Genomic DNA, 16,163 nt, shown 5'->3' on the forward strand with positions numbered 1-16,163 from the left:
ATCAGCACTGAGGAGGATACCCCAAAAAGTTAAGCAAGAGCCCTATCTTTAAAGAGTTTGAAATCTAGTTGAACCAGGAAATAACCCAAATAACCATAAAATAGAGGAGGTAAGTGAAGACACAAGGTGATAAAGGTGGTAAGTGGCAGATCTGGGATTCAAACTCAGGGCTGTCTGATTCTAAAGACTTGGCACTGGACCTGCACACTATATTGCCAGATGAACTCGTTGAGGGTCTCCAGCCAGACTGAGGCCAGAAACTCTTGACTCCTTGTCCAGAGCTTTGCAAAAAGGTGCCCAGTAAATTTGCTAAGTTAAACAATAGAAAATATAGACATTTGGGCTGTCACTGGTGGTCTTCCTGCACACACACACACACACACACACACACACACACACACAAAGTCATTGTGAGCATTTTGACCAAGGAGAAAGTACAGGTGAAAGAGATGTTGCTGCAGGAGGAGGGATGATGATGGGTCTGGTGGTGGGGGTGGAGGTGGGGGAGTTCTCCCTCCATTCTTTCCTACTCTGTTGCATCATCTCAAAGTCTGCTCTGGACTGGGCCTAGCTCCATCCTTGGGCATGAAGTATCCCAGACACTCATGTCTGTTGCAGTGATAGGAAAGACTTCCAAGGAGACTAAGAGGTTCCAAAGAGCAGTATCATGAGGGGAAGGACAGTTCCTGCAGCCACTGGGTGCAGCTTCCTTTCTTACATGTACAGAGTCTGTGCTACCCACTCTGTGATAGAGAGAGGCCAAATATGATGGTAAGTGCATAAGACTGATTATAAATAAATATTTGTCCACAGAGACAAAGCAAAGACTATGTGTAGGATTTTGATGTTAACCAAATCAGATTTTATTCTCAGCCTCCACCCATAGAATCCCTTGCAACCTGTGGCTGAAAAACTCTCCGACTTAGGGAAGCGGAGGTAACCGTGAAAGTAGCTCACTTTGACATTTATTACATTATTGAGGGAAAAGGAAAGGAATTAACATTTCCTTTTTTTTTTTTTGGAATGAACATTTCCTAAGTGCCTGCTGTGGAGCAAACCCTGCCCTAAATTCTCTCCAGTTCCTTCTGAAGCCCTGTGAGGTGAGTGTCACTATCTGCATTAGTAGGGAGAAGAGTAAGGCACAAGCTCACATAAGTTCCCAGGGCTGGTAGTAAAAGGGGCCAGCATTTGAATCAAATCTATCTGATTCCAAGTCTTCTGTTCCCCCATCCTCTTTCCTCCCAGAGACTAGGCTGAGACTCACCATCTATGTTTGGGGCTGCATCAGACGCCTTGTCATAGATCACGCCATGGGGCAAAATACTGTAGACTTTGTCGGCTTTGTTGGCAAAGGTCACTAACAGAGTATCACCCACCTCTGCCCTGATGACGGGGCCTGAAAAATATCAAGAGGAGGAGGGAGAAGAGGATGAAAAGGGGCAGAGGGAAGTGAATATAGGCAGGAGGAGAGGAGTCATTCCATGTACATATATGCCCCACTAAAGCATCTCCCCCCATTCAAAACATGACAGATGGTTTTATTCTACCAAGAATTCCAAGATGGGCTTCTGCCTCAGAGAGTCTCTTTCTTCGAGTAAAAGTTGCATCAACATACTCCATATACTGAGCCTTCCAATATTTTCCTCCAATTCTGTTGTCCCCTTGTGTGAAGTAGAACTCGGAGTCACTGTGTAAAGAATAGGAACCTGACTGAGAGCACAACTCTACATATCCACCAGATGCCTTAATTATGGAGCTTCCTTGTATTAGCTTTAGCTCATTCACCCACCCATCTCCCCAGGAAAGATGGCCCAGTCTTCAACCAAGTTTCTAGGAATAGTCAGGCAGCCTTGAAAGACCTTGGATGATGGTCAAGCTCATTCCTTTCTTAGCCACCATACTTGTCTTCTCCAGAGGTCCAGCAACCAAAGAAAGCACAAGTGAACTCTTACCAGCCCTGGAGTTCCAGAATGCTGTTCTGGAAAGAACTAACTGGAAAGTAAAGAGCTAATTGGTTTCTTTGCAGAATAAGTATCCCTCTATCTCTTGCTGATGTCAATATGAATAGTCGCAGCATATAGTAAGCTCTTTGATATCTGGCATGATTAAGGAATGGAGTGTCTAGTTAATCAAATAGTTTAGTCAATGGAGAGTTATTGTATAAACCATATACATGAAATACCAGAGTCTAAAGTTGTGAACTACAGTGATATGAATTATGACTAGCATTATCTCTAGAAACCTTATTTCTGCCCGTGGTGCCACCAGTCTTGCAGTCTCACAGGCTGACTTTGTCTTCTTTCTCTCCTCATCTCCTTATCTTGTTCAGCCTTCCTTCTCTGTACAATTTTTGCCTCTTTTGCCCCTTTTCCTTGCCTTTCTCCCCACTGCCACTATTGTCATACCTGCCCTCGTCACCCTGTGTTTGCAACATTTTACGGAGCCTCCAGCTGCACACTCTGTGCTCTCCCTCTCACCTGGATTGGTCCAGGTTCTCCCTTAGCATATGCATTACTACAACATTAATCAAGATGGTAATTTCCACAGCTAGTTACCTGCTCCAACATCTTTACTCAATTAAAACTGCCAATCAGATAAAGTTCAAAAGGATTATGGGATCTCTGTGGTTGATACCCAGTTTACCCAATCCTCTCCCTATAGCTCTATGCAAACATCCACTCCCCTGTGCAAATACCCTACTCCAATCATTTTGATCTCACTCCCTCCTTACTATTCACTTCTATAAATTCCACTATTCTTCAGGACTCTACTAAGTTTTATTTCTCTGTGAAATGTTCTCTGGCTGTCTTAGCATTCTCTGAATGCCCAGAGAACCCACTTGTCTGGACAACTCATTTTAATCTTATTTGTAACTTGCAAAGTTAGTTCTTTTCTGGGCATGCCGTTTCTTTCTGACCTGAGGGTGGGAATGCTGGTTTAGACCTTCCTGTAACCCTCATGTCACTTTTAATGTTGTATTTTCATATATCACATTAAGTATCAGCTAAAGATAGTTTAATATTCCATATTTCATAAGATGCTTCAGAATCTGGAAGGCTTCTAAGACAAAATTCCCAATGCCAATTCTCATTATTCTGTTTATGGAAAAATACTGGTCAATAGGGACTGTCAATATCAAGCAGGTTCAAATAAGGTTCACATAAATCCTTTAGGCTGGGTTCAAAGGCATTGGTTTGGTGGGAAAAAATGAATGAATGAACTTATGATGAAAGAAATGGAAGGTGTCTTATCCATCACAAAGAGAATTTTTATTTATTTTATTTATTTTTACTTTTTTACAAAGAGAATTTTTAAAACATTATCTTGATTATAAAAGGGATCATAGGGTAATAACAATCACTCTTGGTATTATACTGTACATTTTCTTTATCTTTTAAAAGATTTTTTATTTATTTATGAGGGAGACAGTATGAGAAGGGGAGAGGAACAGAGGGAGAGGGGGAAGCAGACTCCCCATTAAGCAGGGAGCCCAACGTGGAGCTCGATCCCGGGACCTCAAGATCATGATCTGAACTGAAGGCAGATGCTTAACCAACTGAGCCACCAAAGTGCCCCACATACTGTACATTTTAAAATGCTTTCACAGGCATAATTGCACAGTATTCTATAATAACAAGTCATAAGAGTCCATATCCACTTAATGAATTGTTAGATTCAGTTTGAAAAATACTACATGCTATGGAGACAAAATGATTAACAATGACTCAGGAGTCAGGGGAGGCTTCACTTAAGCATGACATTAGAATTAGATTTTGAAGAAAAATAACATTTTGCTGGATAGGTAGGAAAGGACCTTCTGCGTAGAGGGGGCATAACTTATGAGGCTGTCCTTGAACCAAAATGGAAACTTTCCTTGGCCAGTTTACTTCCATTGAAAGAGAGCCCTGTCTTATTCTCTCTTTAGAAGTGTCTCTTTTACATGTGCAAGGGCCTTATCCTATTCTCTGTCAGCTTAGTACTACTCATGGCACTTAGAACTGCAGTTTGCACATAGTACGTGCTAAAGAGAATGTTTGGTGAATTAATGAATCTAGTGCTTTGATTTAGCCAGCCAATCATGAAACTATAAATACTCTGCCAATTCTCAGCAATATGTCCATTACCACCCCTTAGTGGTGGTGTCGTGCCATCTAGTATGTCCTCATAGGAGAAGGGCTGGGAATTCAAGTTAGGTCAGAGGAAAAAGTCTAAGAGATGCTTCTCCTAAGAGAGTCTTAGAAACACCAGCAAAGATTGCTTACCTGCCAGAGGCATTAAGGGGAAGACCACTGAATTTGTTATAGCCTTGAGGAGCATAATCCCAAAGAACTTTTTCGGCTGCTATAAAGTAGTGTCTCTGCTGACCCTTCATCTTGGGATGAGAAATATCACCTTTGCAGTTACCAACATTGTACTGTCCCAACATGCCAGCTGCAGAACAGAAGAAAACCACAAGCCAGGGTATAAATGCTCACATAGGAAATCAGACAAGAAAATGGAAAATGGACAAAGGACATCAATACATTATTCACAAAATCTATCTAAATACTTGTCAACCTATAGACACATGAAAAAAGAGCTCAACCTTAATAGTAAGCGATACTGTTGTTCATTTATCAGATTGGTAAAGATTAGAAACACTAATAATTCTCAGTGTTGGCAGATGAATGAGAAATGCTCACACACTAAGGGTGAAGAGTAAAAGGAAATTTGGCAATGCAAGCCTGTCCATAGCTTTAGAGAAAAATCAGACTCTTTGACCCAAGAATTCTAAATCTAAGAGTTTTCCTCAAGAAAGACCAGACAGGGATCCCTGGGTGGCGCAGCGGTTTGGCGCCTGCCTTTGGCCCAGGGCGCGATCCTGGAGATCCGGGATCGAGTCCCACATCGGGCTCCCGGTGCATGGAGCCTGCTTCTCCCTCTGCCTGTGTCTCTGCCTCTCTCTCTCTCACTGTGTGCCTATCATGAATAAATAAAAATTAAAAAAAAAAAAGAAAGACCAGACAAAAGTGTAGTATATCTGCAAACTGAGGTTTTTTAGTATGGTTTATGATAATCAAAAAAAGGGAGAAGATACAAGTGTTAGGCAGTAGAATATTGGTTAGGTAAGTCATAATTGCCTTTGGAAGGAACCCGGGAGGATTAACAATGATGAAGTAGCTCTATATTGACTGACATGAAAATATATTACTGATATATTAATAAGTGGGAAAAGTAAGATAAAGGGCAATGTATTAATAGACTAATTTCATGTTATAAATAACATGCACTTATGTATAAAGGTCTAGAAAATAGAAGGAGGATACACCATTAATCTAAAACAGGATTGCTGATTTAAAAATTAAATGTATTTTCTAATTTTTTATGATAATTTTTTCTGAGCATATGGACAATATAGGAAATATTATATTTTAGTAATGTACAAACACCAGCTTATGTCCGCAACCACTGGCCATGCTTAGCCATCTTACTTCAATTTGAGACTTCAAATAGCTGCAAATGCCTTGATTTTAAAACTAGTTTCTTCCTAGTTTTAAGAGCATGAGACCCTGTAAGAATAGGATCTTGTGGCAAGAACACTTAATATCTACCCTTCTAGGAAATTTCAAGGACACCACAGTTTTGACCATAGTCACCATGCTATACGTTAGGTCTCCAGAACTCGTTCATCTTGTATAACTGAAATATTGTGCTCCTTGAGATCTCAAGTGTTTCTAGCATGGATGTGTGCCACCACACATGCACGTATGAGTGCCTGCGTGCACACACACACACAGAGTTAACTATGTGAGGTCATGGATATGTTAATTAGCTTGAGTGTGGTGATCAGTTCATAGTATGCATATATCAAAACATCAAGTTGCACATCTTAAATATATGCAATTCCTATGTGTCAATTATACTTCAATAAAACTGGGTGAAAATAAGAATAGGACTTGATCATCTTTGTCTTCCCATAATAGTATCTGGTACATATTTCTGATCAACTCAACATTTGTTGAGTTGAATTTAATCGGAATAACCTATCTGACTAATGTTAAGATTAGCTGCTTAAGATTGGTGGGAACAGGGGATCCCTGGGTGGCGCAGCGGTTTAGCGCCTGCCTTTGGCCCAGGGCGCGATCCTGGAGACCCGGGATCTAGTCCCACATCGGGCTCCCGGTGCATGGAGCCTGCTTCTCCCTCTGCCTGTGTCTCTGCCTCTCTCTCTCTCTCTGTGACTATCATAAATAAATAAAAATTAAAAAAAAAAAAGATTGGTGGGAACAAGAATGTGTTATCAAAGCTGTCCTGGAGAGTTGCATCCCTGTACCTGCTGGTGACTACATGTAGTCAGTATTTAAATTTAATTATGCATTATTTCTTCTGTGTCAATGTATCTAACACTTTTTTTGTATTTTGTTTTCACCATCTTAAGCCAGACCTTTTCTATGTCATAACTCTAATGTCAATGCTTCTTAACTAGCATCCAGCAGCCAGAATCTCTCCGTCAAATCCTTTCTGCACACAGGTATCATATTCATCTTCCTAGATTGCTGCACTATTATGTCACTGGTATGCCTAAGAATCTAGAAGAACTCATTATGGACTTCCAGTCCTGACTCCTTAGCCTTGCCTTTCAAATCTCCTTCCACTGGGCTCTGACTGCAGGCTTCTCTCTTATCACTCTTCTGGTATAAGCCTGTGGTCCAGCTAAGTAGGGACCCATTTTATGTGGTCCCAAAGGAACAAGACTAAATCATTCAACAGGCATTTAAGTAAAATAATGTTTATCATGTACCTATGGGATTTTGCAACTATCATTGGATCTTGTCTCAATACAAGGAAGAACATTCTAACAGAGCAGCCCAGAGAGGAAATGGGCTGCTACAATTAATTGAAAGACACATCCAAAAGGAAATTCAAGAATTGGATATGGGGTTGGTTCAGATTATCTATAAATTTCTCTCAAATGCTAAAATGTTATTATTCTATTTAGAATTGCTTATATAGTACATGTATTTTTCCTGGTTCCTGGTACTTCCTCTGCCTGGAAAGTCTTTCTTCCCTTCTTCATCTGTTCAATTCCTACCCATATTTCAAGACTCAGCTTAGGAGCCAACTCCTCAGGAAGTACCTCGGATTGTCCCAGAGAAGTGGCTATAGCAAACAAAGAGCAATTATCTTTCCACCTCACATTTTATTCATTTGTAAATGTCTGTGTCTAGCTACTGGACCATAGGCTCCTTGATGGTCTTACTATTTCTTTCATTCATCTCCCACCTTTTTCATATGGAATTGATCAATAAATATCTGTTGATAGGATGCCAAGTAATTAAGCATTGTACATCTTCCTCTATATTCAATATTTAATTAAATATAGCACAAGAATCAATCTAAAAGCAGATGCTGAATGAGCAACATTGAGAGCATGATATAATCGTCCCACTCTAAACATTTACATGCTTGTCTTTGCCCTTTTTACCTTGTAGGTGATCACTGACTTGGCAAGTTATCATCCACTTCCCAGGATTCTCAACCACCATTTCTGTTGTCAGGAAGGTGGCTGGGAACAGGTTGACGACATCAGTCCGATGCCCTCTGCTGATGAAGGTGTTTCCATAGAAATAGATGGAATGGATGTCTATCTCATTCCCCATCCCAAATAAGTGCCAGGACACTGATTCACCAACACACATATCAGGCTCAGGGAGGTTTCCAAAGAGATATCCATTGAGGGCTGAAAAACAGAAACACACTGGTGGAAGAGACTCTCCTGCAGAGGCGAGCAGGACCAGAAGCAATGGTAGCACATACTCTAGCATGGCTGAAAAATTAGCACTGATCATTGGTTGTAATTTTTTTGTTCAGGAAACCATGGCTCCTTTCATAAACTATAGTTCCAGAAAAGAATGAAAGGTATTAGGTTTTTCAAGAGAAAAGCACTCAATAAACGTGGAGATGAGCACACATGAAAGCAGCCTTGGAGCTGCTGTGTGAACTCAATAATGAGATCAGGAGTAAAAAGAGCACTGCTCAGACTTTCCAGGTGGCTCAACCCCTTTCTATCATGATCCTTCATTTTCATACCTGACTTCCATAGGAGACTCTGTCCCTTGACATTAGAAATCTACTCTTACTCATTTCATTTCAGGGCTGTCAGGACCCAGCAGAAAAGTTGGCACATAGTAGCTACTTCATTTAAGTAATTAAAGTGAGCCGCAAAAAAGGAAATGAAAGATGCTGATTAGAAGGGACGTAGGAGACGTGTTTACTCTAAAGTTTTTTTAGTTTAAAAGCAGGGAAAAAACCCATTTTTACTAGGTCTTTCTGGGGCAGAATCTATTTGATTGAGCTTATGCTGGAAGTCAGAAACCTAGTCTTTTGAATTATCTCAATGGGAGCCAGGAATTGACCAAGTGCAGGAGAACTTGATTCAGGGTTTTAAAGAGTCATAACATCACTTCTTAAATTCAAATTGAAATTCAAATTTTAAATTCATTTTAAATTCAAAAAAGCAATTATTACTAAGATAATAATGATTAAGACAGCACAGTTGATTCTAAATAATTTTAGTAAGCTTAAATGAATTTATTAATATATCTTATACTGATTGAACATCTTCTATTGACTAGTTTTTTTTTAAGTTAATGTTTTTTCAATTCTTGGTTGGGTCTCCTTTACTAATTCAAAGAAAGATTGTTTGTAAACACCTATTTCTGTATACAGCTGATTTTTTTAAAAAGATCTTATTTATTTATTTTATGAGAGTGAGTGGAAGAAGGTCAGAGGGAGGGAGAGAGAGAGAAAACATCAAGCCGACTCTGAGCTGAGTGTGGACCTCAATGAGGGGCTTAATCCCACGATCCTGAGATCATGACCTGAGTTAAAACAAAGAGTCGGGACACTTAACTGAGCCATCCAGCCACCTCTATATTTTTTATTTTTTAAGAGTTTATTTTTAAGTCATCTCTACACCACTGTGGGGCTCAAACTTAACAACTCTGAGATCAAGAGTCACATGCTCTACCGACTGAGCCAGCCAGGTGCCCGCAGGCTAGTCTTCATTTTAAATACAGTCTATATTTGCTTATGTAATTGATTCCTTTTTGTTGGCCATTTTCATTTGAAAGAGTAAGAGGAATTATGTGGGCAGCTGAGTCGTAAACCATCACAGTTAGTAGTTTTCAGCAAGATTTGAGATCATTGCCACCGTTTTATAAAGCATAGGAATAAAAGTGGACTGGACGCAGCAATGCTTCAAATTTAAGTCTTTGTTTATTCTACCTTTCACTTCCTTCCCTGTGTCCCTCCCTTCTCCTTTACTTCTTCCCTTCTAAACTATTTTCCAAACACCCGCCTCACACATAGTTGCTGAAATACTACTAGAAAGAACAGAGAGGGTGTGCAGTGCAGTGGAAATTGTCAGTATACTGACACTCACACCTCAACACACTTTGGAATCAAACACCACCAAACTAACATTTATTTGATATGGGGCTTCCCTCTTAGCTTCTCTCAGGCAAACTCCGGCCCAATGATCACTTTGACCTTAGACAAATCATTGATGGTCTTTAGACTTCAGTTTCTTCATCTGTAAAATGGGGGAGGTCAGATGACCATTAGCTCTTTCCTCCTCTCTATGACTTTATGACTACATTGACGCTACCTTGATTAGGATGATTCTGGGAGACAAGCAGATATGGAGGAAATTATCAATGAATGACATGAGGTGTTTGTTTACATTGAAGATGTCTTTTATGTTCATTAGAACTTTCTGGGTAAACAGAGGAATGAGACTACCTAATAATTCTCAAGTCCTAAAATTTTGTATTAAGCCACTACTCTGCAAAACAGACATGGGTAAGTGGTCTGTCTCAATGGCAAGGATAACTATAGAAATTCAATATTTTCAAATATGGGGTCCGGCACATAGTAAATGCTCAATAAATGTTGATGAAAAGATCTCTGGGAGAGGCACCTGGATGGCTCAGTCGGTTAAGCATCCAACTCTTGGTTTCATCTCAGCTCATGAGATTGAGCCCTGCATCGGGCTCTGTGCTGGGCATGGGGCCTGATTAAAATTCTCTTTCTCTCTGTCTCTCTTTTCAAAAAAATTAATTTCGGGTGCTTGGGTGGCTCAGTCAGCATCTGCCTTAAGCTTAGGTCATGATCCTGGAGTCCGGGGATCAAGTCCTACATCAGGCTCCTTGTTCAGTGGGGAGCCTGCTCCTCACCCTGCTCCTGCTCTCTCTCTTTCTCTCTCAAATAAATAAATAAATAAATAAAATATTTCTAAAAATTAATTTTTAAAAAAGAATGAGAAACATAAAAAATTCACAAATGTGTATTTAAACTATGAAATTTAGCAGCCATTTAGAAAATGGTTACTGGATAAATGCAAAAGGTTGCAAACCACTGGATTATTACATAATGATGATTCATTCTCCTTTCTCGTGTCAATATAAACCCACTCATCCTCTCTAGGCTCATCTCCTGATTCTTTCCTGGTTATAACATTAATCCTTCCATTTTCCATACCATAGCTTGTCATACCCAATTTTGCTTCATCTCTTCTCAGATTGTTTTACATTCTGACATGTATGATGTTTCATATCACTTCCTAACCATTCTTATCATTGAATTATAAATCCTAGAAAGCCAGGTTAGACATTTCTGTTTTTTTTTCATCCCTCATAGTATCAGATCCACAAAAAAGCATTCAATATATATTTGGTAACATGGCAGACACTCACCATGCATTTTGTTACTTCTCTGGAAAACAGCATCTTTTTTGTCAACTGAGTCAGGGTTGGTGCAGAAATGTCTGATATTTTCATCAAGGTACCAACTTTGATTCTCATCCACCAGAGTAAACATGATAATGAACTCTCGGTCCACATCTGTCCTTGTGCCTGTATATTTATTCAGGATACCTATTCAAGGGAGGGGGGACATCCAAAAGAGTGGAGAAAAAGTTCAAAGTGAATTAAATCAAGATGAGTTTTGCTTCTTGCCAATAGTATTAGGTAAGTTTGAAATCTGCCAAAGACTATAGGAACAAAAGTAACTGCAACATGAAAGCAGCAAAAGATTTTTTAAAAAATTTTTTAATTTATTTATGATAGTCACACAGAGAGAGAGAGAGAGAGAGAGAGAGAGGCAGTGACATAGGCAGAGGGAGAAGCAGGCTCCATGCACCAGGAGCCCGATGCGGGATTCGATCCCGGGTCTCCAGGATCGCGCCCTGGGCCAAAGGCAGGTGCTAAACTGCTGCGCCACCCAGGGATCCCCAGCAGCAAAGGATTTTAATAGAAATGACAGAGTCATAGAAGAGGAAAGTCATAAAACAGAAGTCTTCACAACCAGACTTGAAAACCTTGCTCCTGAAGGGAGCCAGTGTTACTGACAGCACAGACACACTACCTTGATTAATAGGGAACAAATCACAAAGTGATCATGAGGGTGAAATATTAAAGCAAAAGTAAACCTGGCCATTTGGCTACATTTTTCTACTTTATGTGTGGTGTCAAGCTGGCATGAGTGGCTATCAATATGGTAGGGCCCTGGTTTGGTTTTTTTAAAGCATATAAGCTTCGGAATACGATGATGGTTCTTTGACAGAAGTCTGAATTATTGACCCTTTTGTGGTGTCAGATGGATCTTCCATGTTAGAAAAATCTTTCTAATCTTACAGAATGCTTGGAAGGAGAGACATCTTCCATATGGAACAAGGGAGGTAAGCAAAACACTTTTTAACACATCTGGGAATAGGCTTCTGTGTGTGTCTGTGTGTGTGTGTATTGGGAGGGAGGGGCTCCTTACCTTCCTTGCACACCAGGAGCGGGCCAATTAACCCAGAGCAGATATCCTTAGGAGCATCAATGTGTGAATGGTACACCCAGGTCAGACAGTTGGCGTCTGCTGGAGCAGGGGCATATTCTTCTCTTACTGGCCAGACATAGGTGTAGTTTTTGCCAGGAGGAACCATATCATCATTCTTATTCCTTCCGGATGTTCCATCTGGGTATAGAGCTCCTTTCAAGAAACGATAAAGCATAGTTAACATACAGAGATTGCATGCTATAGTGGTCAGTGTAGAGCTTTGGAATCAAACATATATGATTCAAAATTTATTTCCTGCGGGATTGAGACAAATTACTTAAATTCTCAATACCTTGGCTTTCTACCAGTGAAGCTAGAACTTTGATACCTACCCCACAGGGTTGTGAAAACTAGCTTATACAATGTACACAAAGCATCCTGCACAAAACCGGATGCTTAATAAATGTTCATAAGGACCCCTTCTGATAGGCTTCTTGTAACCAATCAGGAAGATTTGAATCCACCTTACTTAACATCAATTCAAGAAGGAAAGGAGAGGGGCCCCTGGATGGCTCAGTCAGTTAAGCATCTGACTTTGGCTCAGGTCATGATCTCAGAGTCCTGGGATTGAGCCCCACATTGGGCTCTCTGCAGTGGGGAGTCTACTTCTCCCTCTCCTTCTGCCCCTTTCCCACACCTGTGCTTTCTCTCTCTCTCTCTCAAATAAATAAAGTCTTTAAAAAAAAAAAAAAAGAAGAAGGATAGAAACAGTAGAAGAAATAATGAAATTCTTGGGCACTTATTATAGATTCAGTACCTGTTTGAGTTCTCATGAAAGATAGGAAGGAAGAGTAAGACTTTCAGGTTTCCTCCAGAGATACTACAGTTTTGTTTGAGCAGATCAGAATAGCAATTATTAGCACATGGGACAACTGGAGAGTAAAATAGGGTGATGTGTTGAACATAATGGGTTTTACTAGGTGAGGGGGTCCCACAGAGAGGATAGGGGCACATAGGCATGGCATTCTCTTTCTGTTTTGTGAAGTAAGATTGAATCATATTTTTCTTTTTTTTTTTTAAGATTTTGTTTATTTATTCATAGAGACACGGGAGGTGGGGGGGCAGAGACACAGGCAGAGGGAGAAGCAGGCCCCATGCAGGAAGCCCGACGTGGGACTCGATCCAGGGTCCCCAGGATCACAGCCCAGGCCGCAGGCAGCACCAAACTGCTGCGCCACCAGGGCTGCCCTGCATCATATTTTTCAATTAAGGAAAGTCTACTGCTAAAACTAATTTGATAACCACCTAGATAGAAGGTAGGGGCCTGGAAGGACTGGGAGGAGTTGGATAGCACTGGGAAGAAGGCTGGAGAATGAGGGTCCAAGGAGATGGATGTGGATACACTCCAAGTTCATTCTTCATTCTTTCACTTGTTCACCAATTTATTCAACAAACCTACAATCCTGAATCCCTTGGACTAGATCAATTTTCTAAAACGCATTCACACAAATTAGGGCGGTAGAGCCAGGGAGTAGCTAAGTTCACAGCCATTGAAGTTAGACTGCCTGGAATCAAATCCTATCTCTATCACTTGTTAGCTGTGACTTGGGCAATTTCCTTCTCTTTTAGGAGGCTTGGCTTCATGATAATTATCACACCTATCTCATAGAGTTGCTGAGGCTTACATGACATAAGATCTATGATACATTTATCACAGCACTTGCTATATAGTAAGTTTGCAGAAAACATCAGTTATTATTCATTCATAGCACCTGCCCAAGATTTTAGATAAATATGCATAACACTATGTATATAATTGTTTGATTAATGTCTGTCTCTCACATTAGACTGTAATTTCCACAAAACCAGATTTCTTTCTGCTCATTTTATATGCAAGATCTACCCCAGTGCTTAGTATTGTAGATGTTCAGCACATATGTGTTGAATAAAATAATAAATGACTGGCACAACTGTACATGACACCATACACCAAGGTCCTGTGAATAATATGCATGGCTTGGAAGATTTTGAGCTTATAAATGGAGAGACTGAGTATCGGTAGCTGGCGGAGGATGGGTGGGTAGTGGATTTGTCTAGAAGCTTCAACTCATGAAGATGAGTTCACTCATTTTGTTTTGCTTATATGATATAAATCAATACAAACACCAATTTTTCTAGAGACTCTTTTATTCACAATTTATTTATGTGCTTTGTTTTTGCTCATTATTATTGGCGGGTGTTGATGGCTATTATTGAAAGGAAAGGCTGGAGTCCCCAAACAAATCCTTGGTGTCACCACTGAAGATGAGGTAGATGATTTAGGATGCAAAATAAACCGTGGATATAAAGTAAAAAGTGATTTCGGGGTGGGTTGCTTTTTAAGTTGTTCTGAAAGTTATTCTTAGGAAGGGATTTTGATTTGACAAGGGTTTTGAGCAATGGTAACATTAACAATATGAGAATATTTTTAAAACATTCATTTGGTATTCTAGAATGTGTGGGCTTTTATAAATCAAAATATACAAGTTTTCACCCCATCAGATTTGAGACTATTGAGGATTGTTGAAGTTGTAGGAGAAACAGGCCAGTTCATGAACAAAAGGTGGAATACTAAATGTGCAATTTTTTGGAGGACAATTTGCCAATTCCTAAGAAAAGAAAGAAAGAAAAAGAAAGAAAGAAAGAAAGAAAGAAAGAAAGAAAGAAAGAAAGAAAGAAAGAAAAGAAAAGAAAAGAAAAGAAAAGAAAGAAAATGAATATAACCAGCAATTTTACTTTTAAGAATTTAACATTCTTGAAAATGTTTTCCAAAATAAATGTACTGGAAAATTCACTATAGAATTGCTGGTATCAACCCCAAACTGAAAGCTACCTAAATGATCATCATTAATCATCAATAATCATCAATGTACTAAACTGGTACATTCATATAATAGAATATTGCACAACTTTAAAAGAAGGTCTATGTGTGCTAATGTGAGAAAATCTCCAACATGAAGTAAATATGAAAAAAGAGACTACATAACAACCTTAGAGTATAATCTCTTTTTTTTACAAATGAACAAGTATATACATACACATAGCCACACACATTCACATATAGGTACAGGAATTTTTCTAAGAGAAATCTATGAGACATTTTTAAAGGCAATTGCTTTTCTGGTAAGAGACAAGTATGAAGAATTTTTACTTTCCTTATTATACATCTTTGTACTCTTAAAATTTTCTATGTTCATATACTACTTTTTGTTTAATCTTTTGTTTTGAGCTCATTTTAGTGGATATATAGGGAATCAGAATGTGAGGCATTTACCCCTTTATGCTTTTCTGAATTAAAAAAAAAAAACAATAAAATTTATTTTTAAATAGTCCTAATACACAACTATATTTCATATGGAGATCAAAAAAGCACCAACTAATTCCATTACTAAGTGAGATATTGTATGTAAGAGCTCTAGCATAGGGATTAGCAAATTGGGGACTGTTTAATCAATGTTAATTCTACCTACCAACTTCTGAGTTCATTCTCTACCACTTCTCAGGTGAAATCTTGGAAGCAACAACTATGTATTTACTCATTTTTGCAGCCCCAGTATCCAGCAATAAGTCTAGTTCATAGTAAACACTAAGTTGAACTGAGCAGGGGCTTTCAGATTAGCAAACTTGGAATGGTAGTGAAGAGAAAAATTCATCGAAAGAGAGCGAAAGCATCAGCAAATCCTCTCCCCCAAAAGTAACATAAAGTTGAATGAAATTGAAAAATACCAACCATTCCATTGCCCTGGAAATTAAATAAATTCATCCAGTAATGTTTATGCTTGAAAAATTACTGAACATCAATTATTTGCCTTTTCCTGCTGACTTTAATGCTGTGTGCTTGCAAAGAGGAGAAGCAAAGGGCCCAACAAAAACTAAAATCCAAGGCAGACAAGAACCACCTAAACTTTGAGTGGGTTCTCTATCTACCCACAATTCCAACTCCAAAGAACTGAGGAGTTAATGATACTTAAGCACAACCTCTGTCCAAGCATCTGCTGACTTCAAAGCTAATCAGATTTAGAGCTGACCCCTTAGCAGCCAGCCTTCAAAATAAACACAAGGAAGAAAAAAGAGCAGAAACCTTGGCAGCCTCACACTACAGGGAAAACAGATTTCACGGATTTAGCCCAGGCAAGTTACTAAACAAAAGAGCAAACCAAGGGATGCCTGGTTGAGAATCTGCCTTTGGCTCAGAGTGTGAACCCCAGGGTCCAAGATCAAGTCCTGTATCGGGTTCCCCACAGGGAGCCTGCTTCTCCCTCTGCCTATGTCTCTGCCTGTCTCTGTGTGTGTCTCATGAATAAATAAATAAAATCCTT

At 39.4% G+C, this 16,163-nt stretch overlaps 1 protein-coding gene across 1 annotated transcript in view; it reads right to left on the minus strand.

Moving 5' to 3' along the window:
- HEPHL1 (hephaestin like 1) overlaps positions 1–16,163 on the minus strand; it is a 93,564-nt gene that overhangs the window by 61,019 nt on the left and 16,382 nt on the right. Inside the window, exons 3-8 of the mRNA XM_025419281.2 lie at positions 11,806–12,018; positions 10,737–10,916; positions 7,466–7,720; positions 4,263–4,431; positions 1,548–1,687; positions 1,265–1,396 (exon numbers count right to left, since the gene is read on the minus strand). Of these exons, the coding sequence (XP_025275066.1) occupies positions 1,265–1,396; positions 1,548–1,687; positions 4,263–4,431; positions 7,466–7,720; positions 10,737–10,916; positions 11,806–12,018 (1,089 nt within the window). The remainder of the gene's footprint in view (positions 1–1,264; positions 1,397–1,547; positions 1,688–4,262; positions 4,432–7,465; positions 7,721–10,736; positions 10,917–11,805; positions 12,019–16,163) is intronic.

Source organism: Canis lupus, chromosome 21 (genome assembly GCF_003254725.2).
Source record: "Canis lupus dingo isolate Sandy chromosome 21, ASM325472v2, whole genome shotgun sequence".
Classification (NCBI taxonomy): domain Eukaryota; kingdom Metazoa; phylum Chordata; class Mammalia; order Carnivora; family Canidae; genus Canis; species Canis lupus.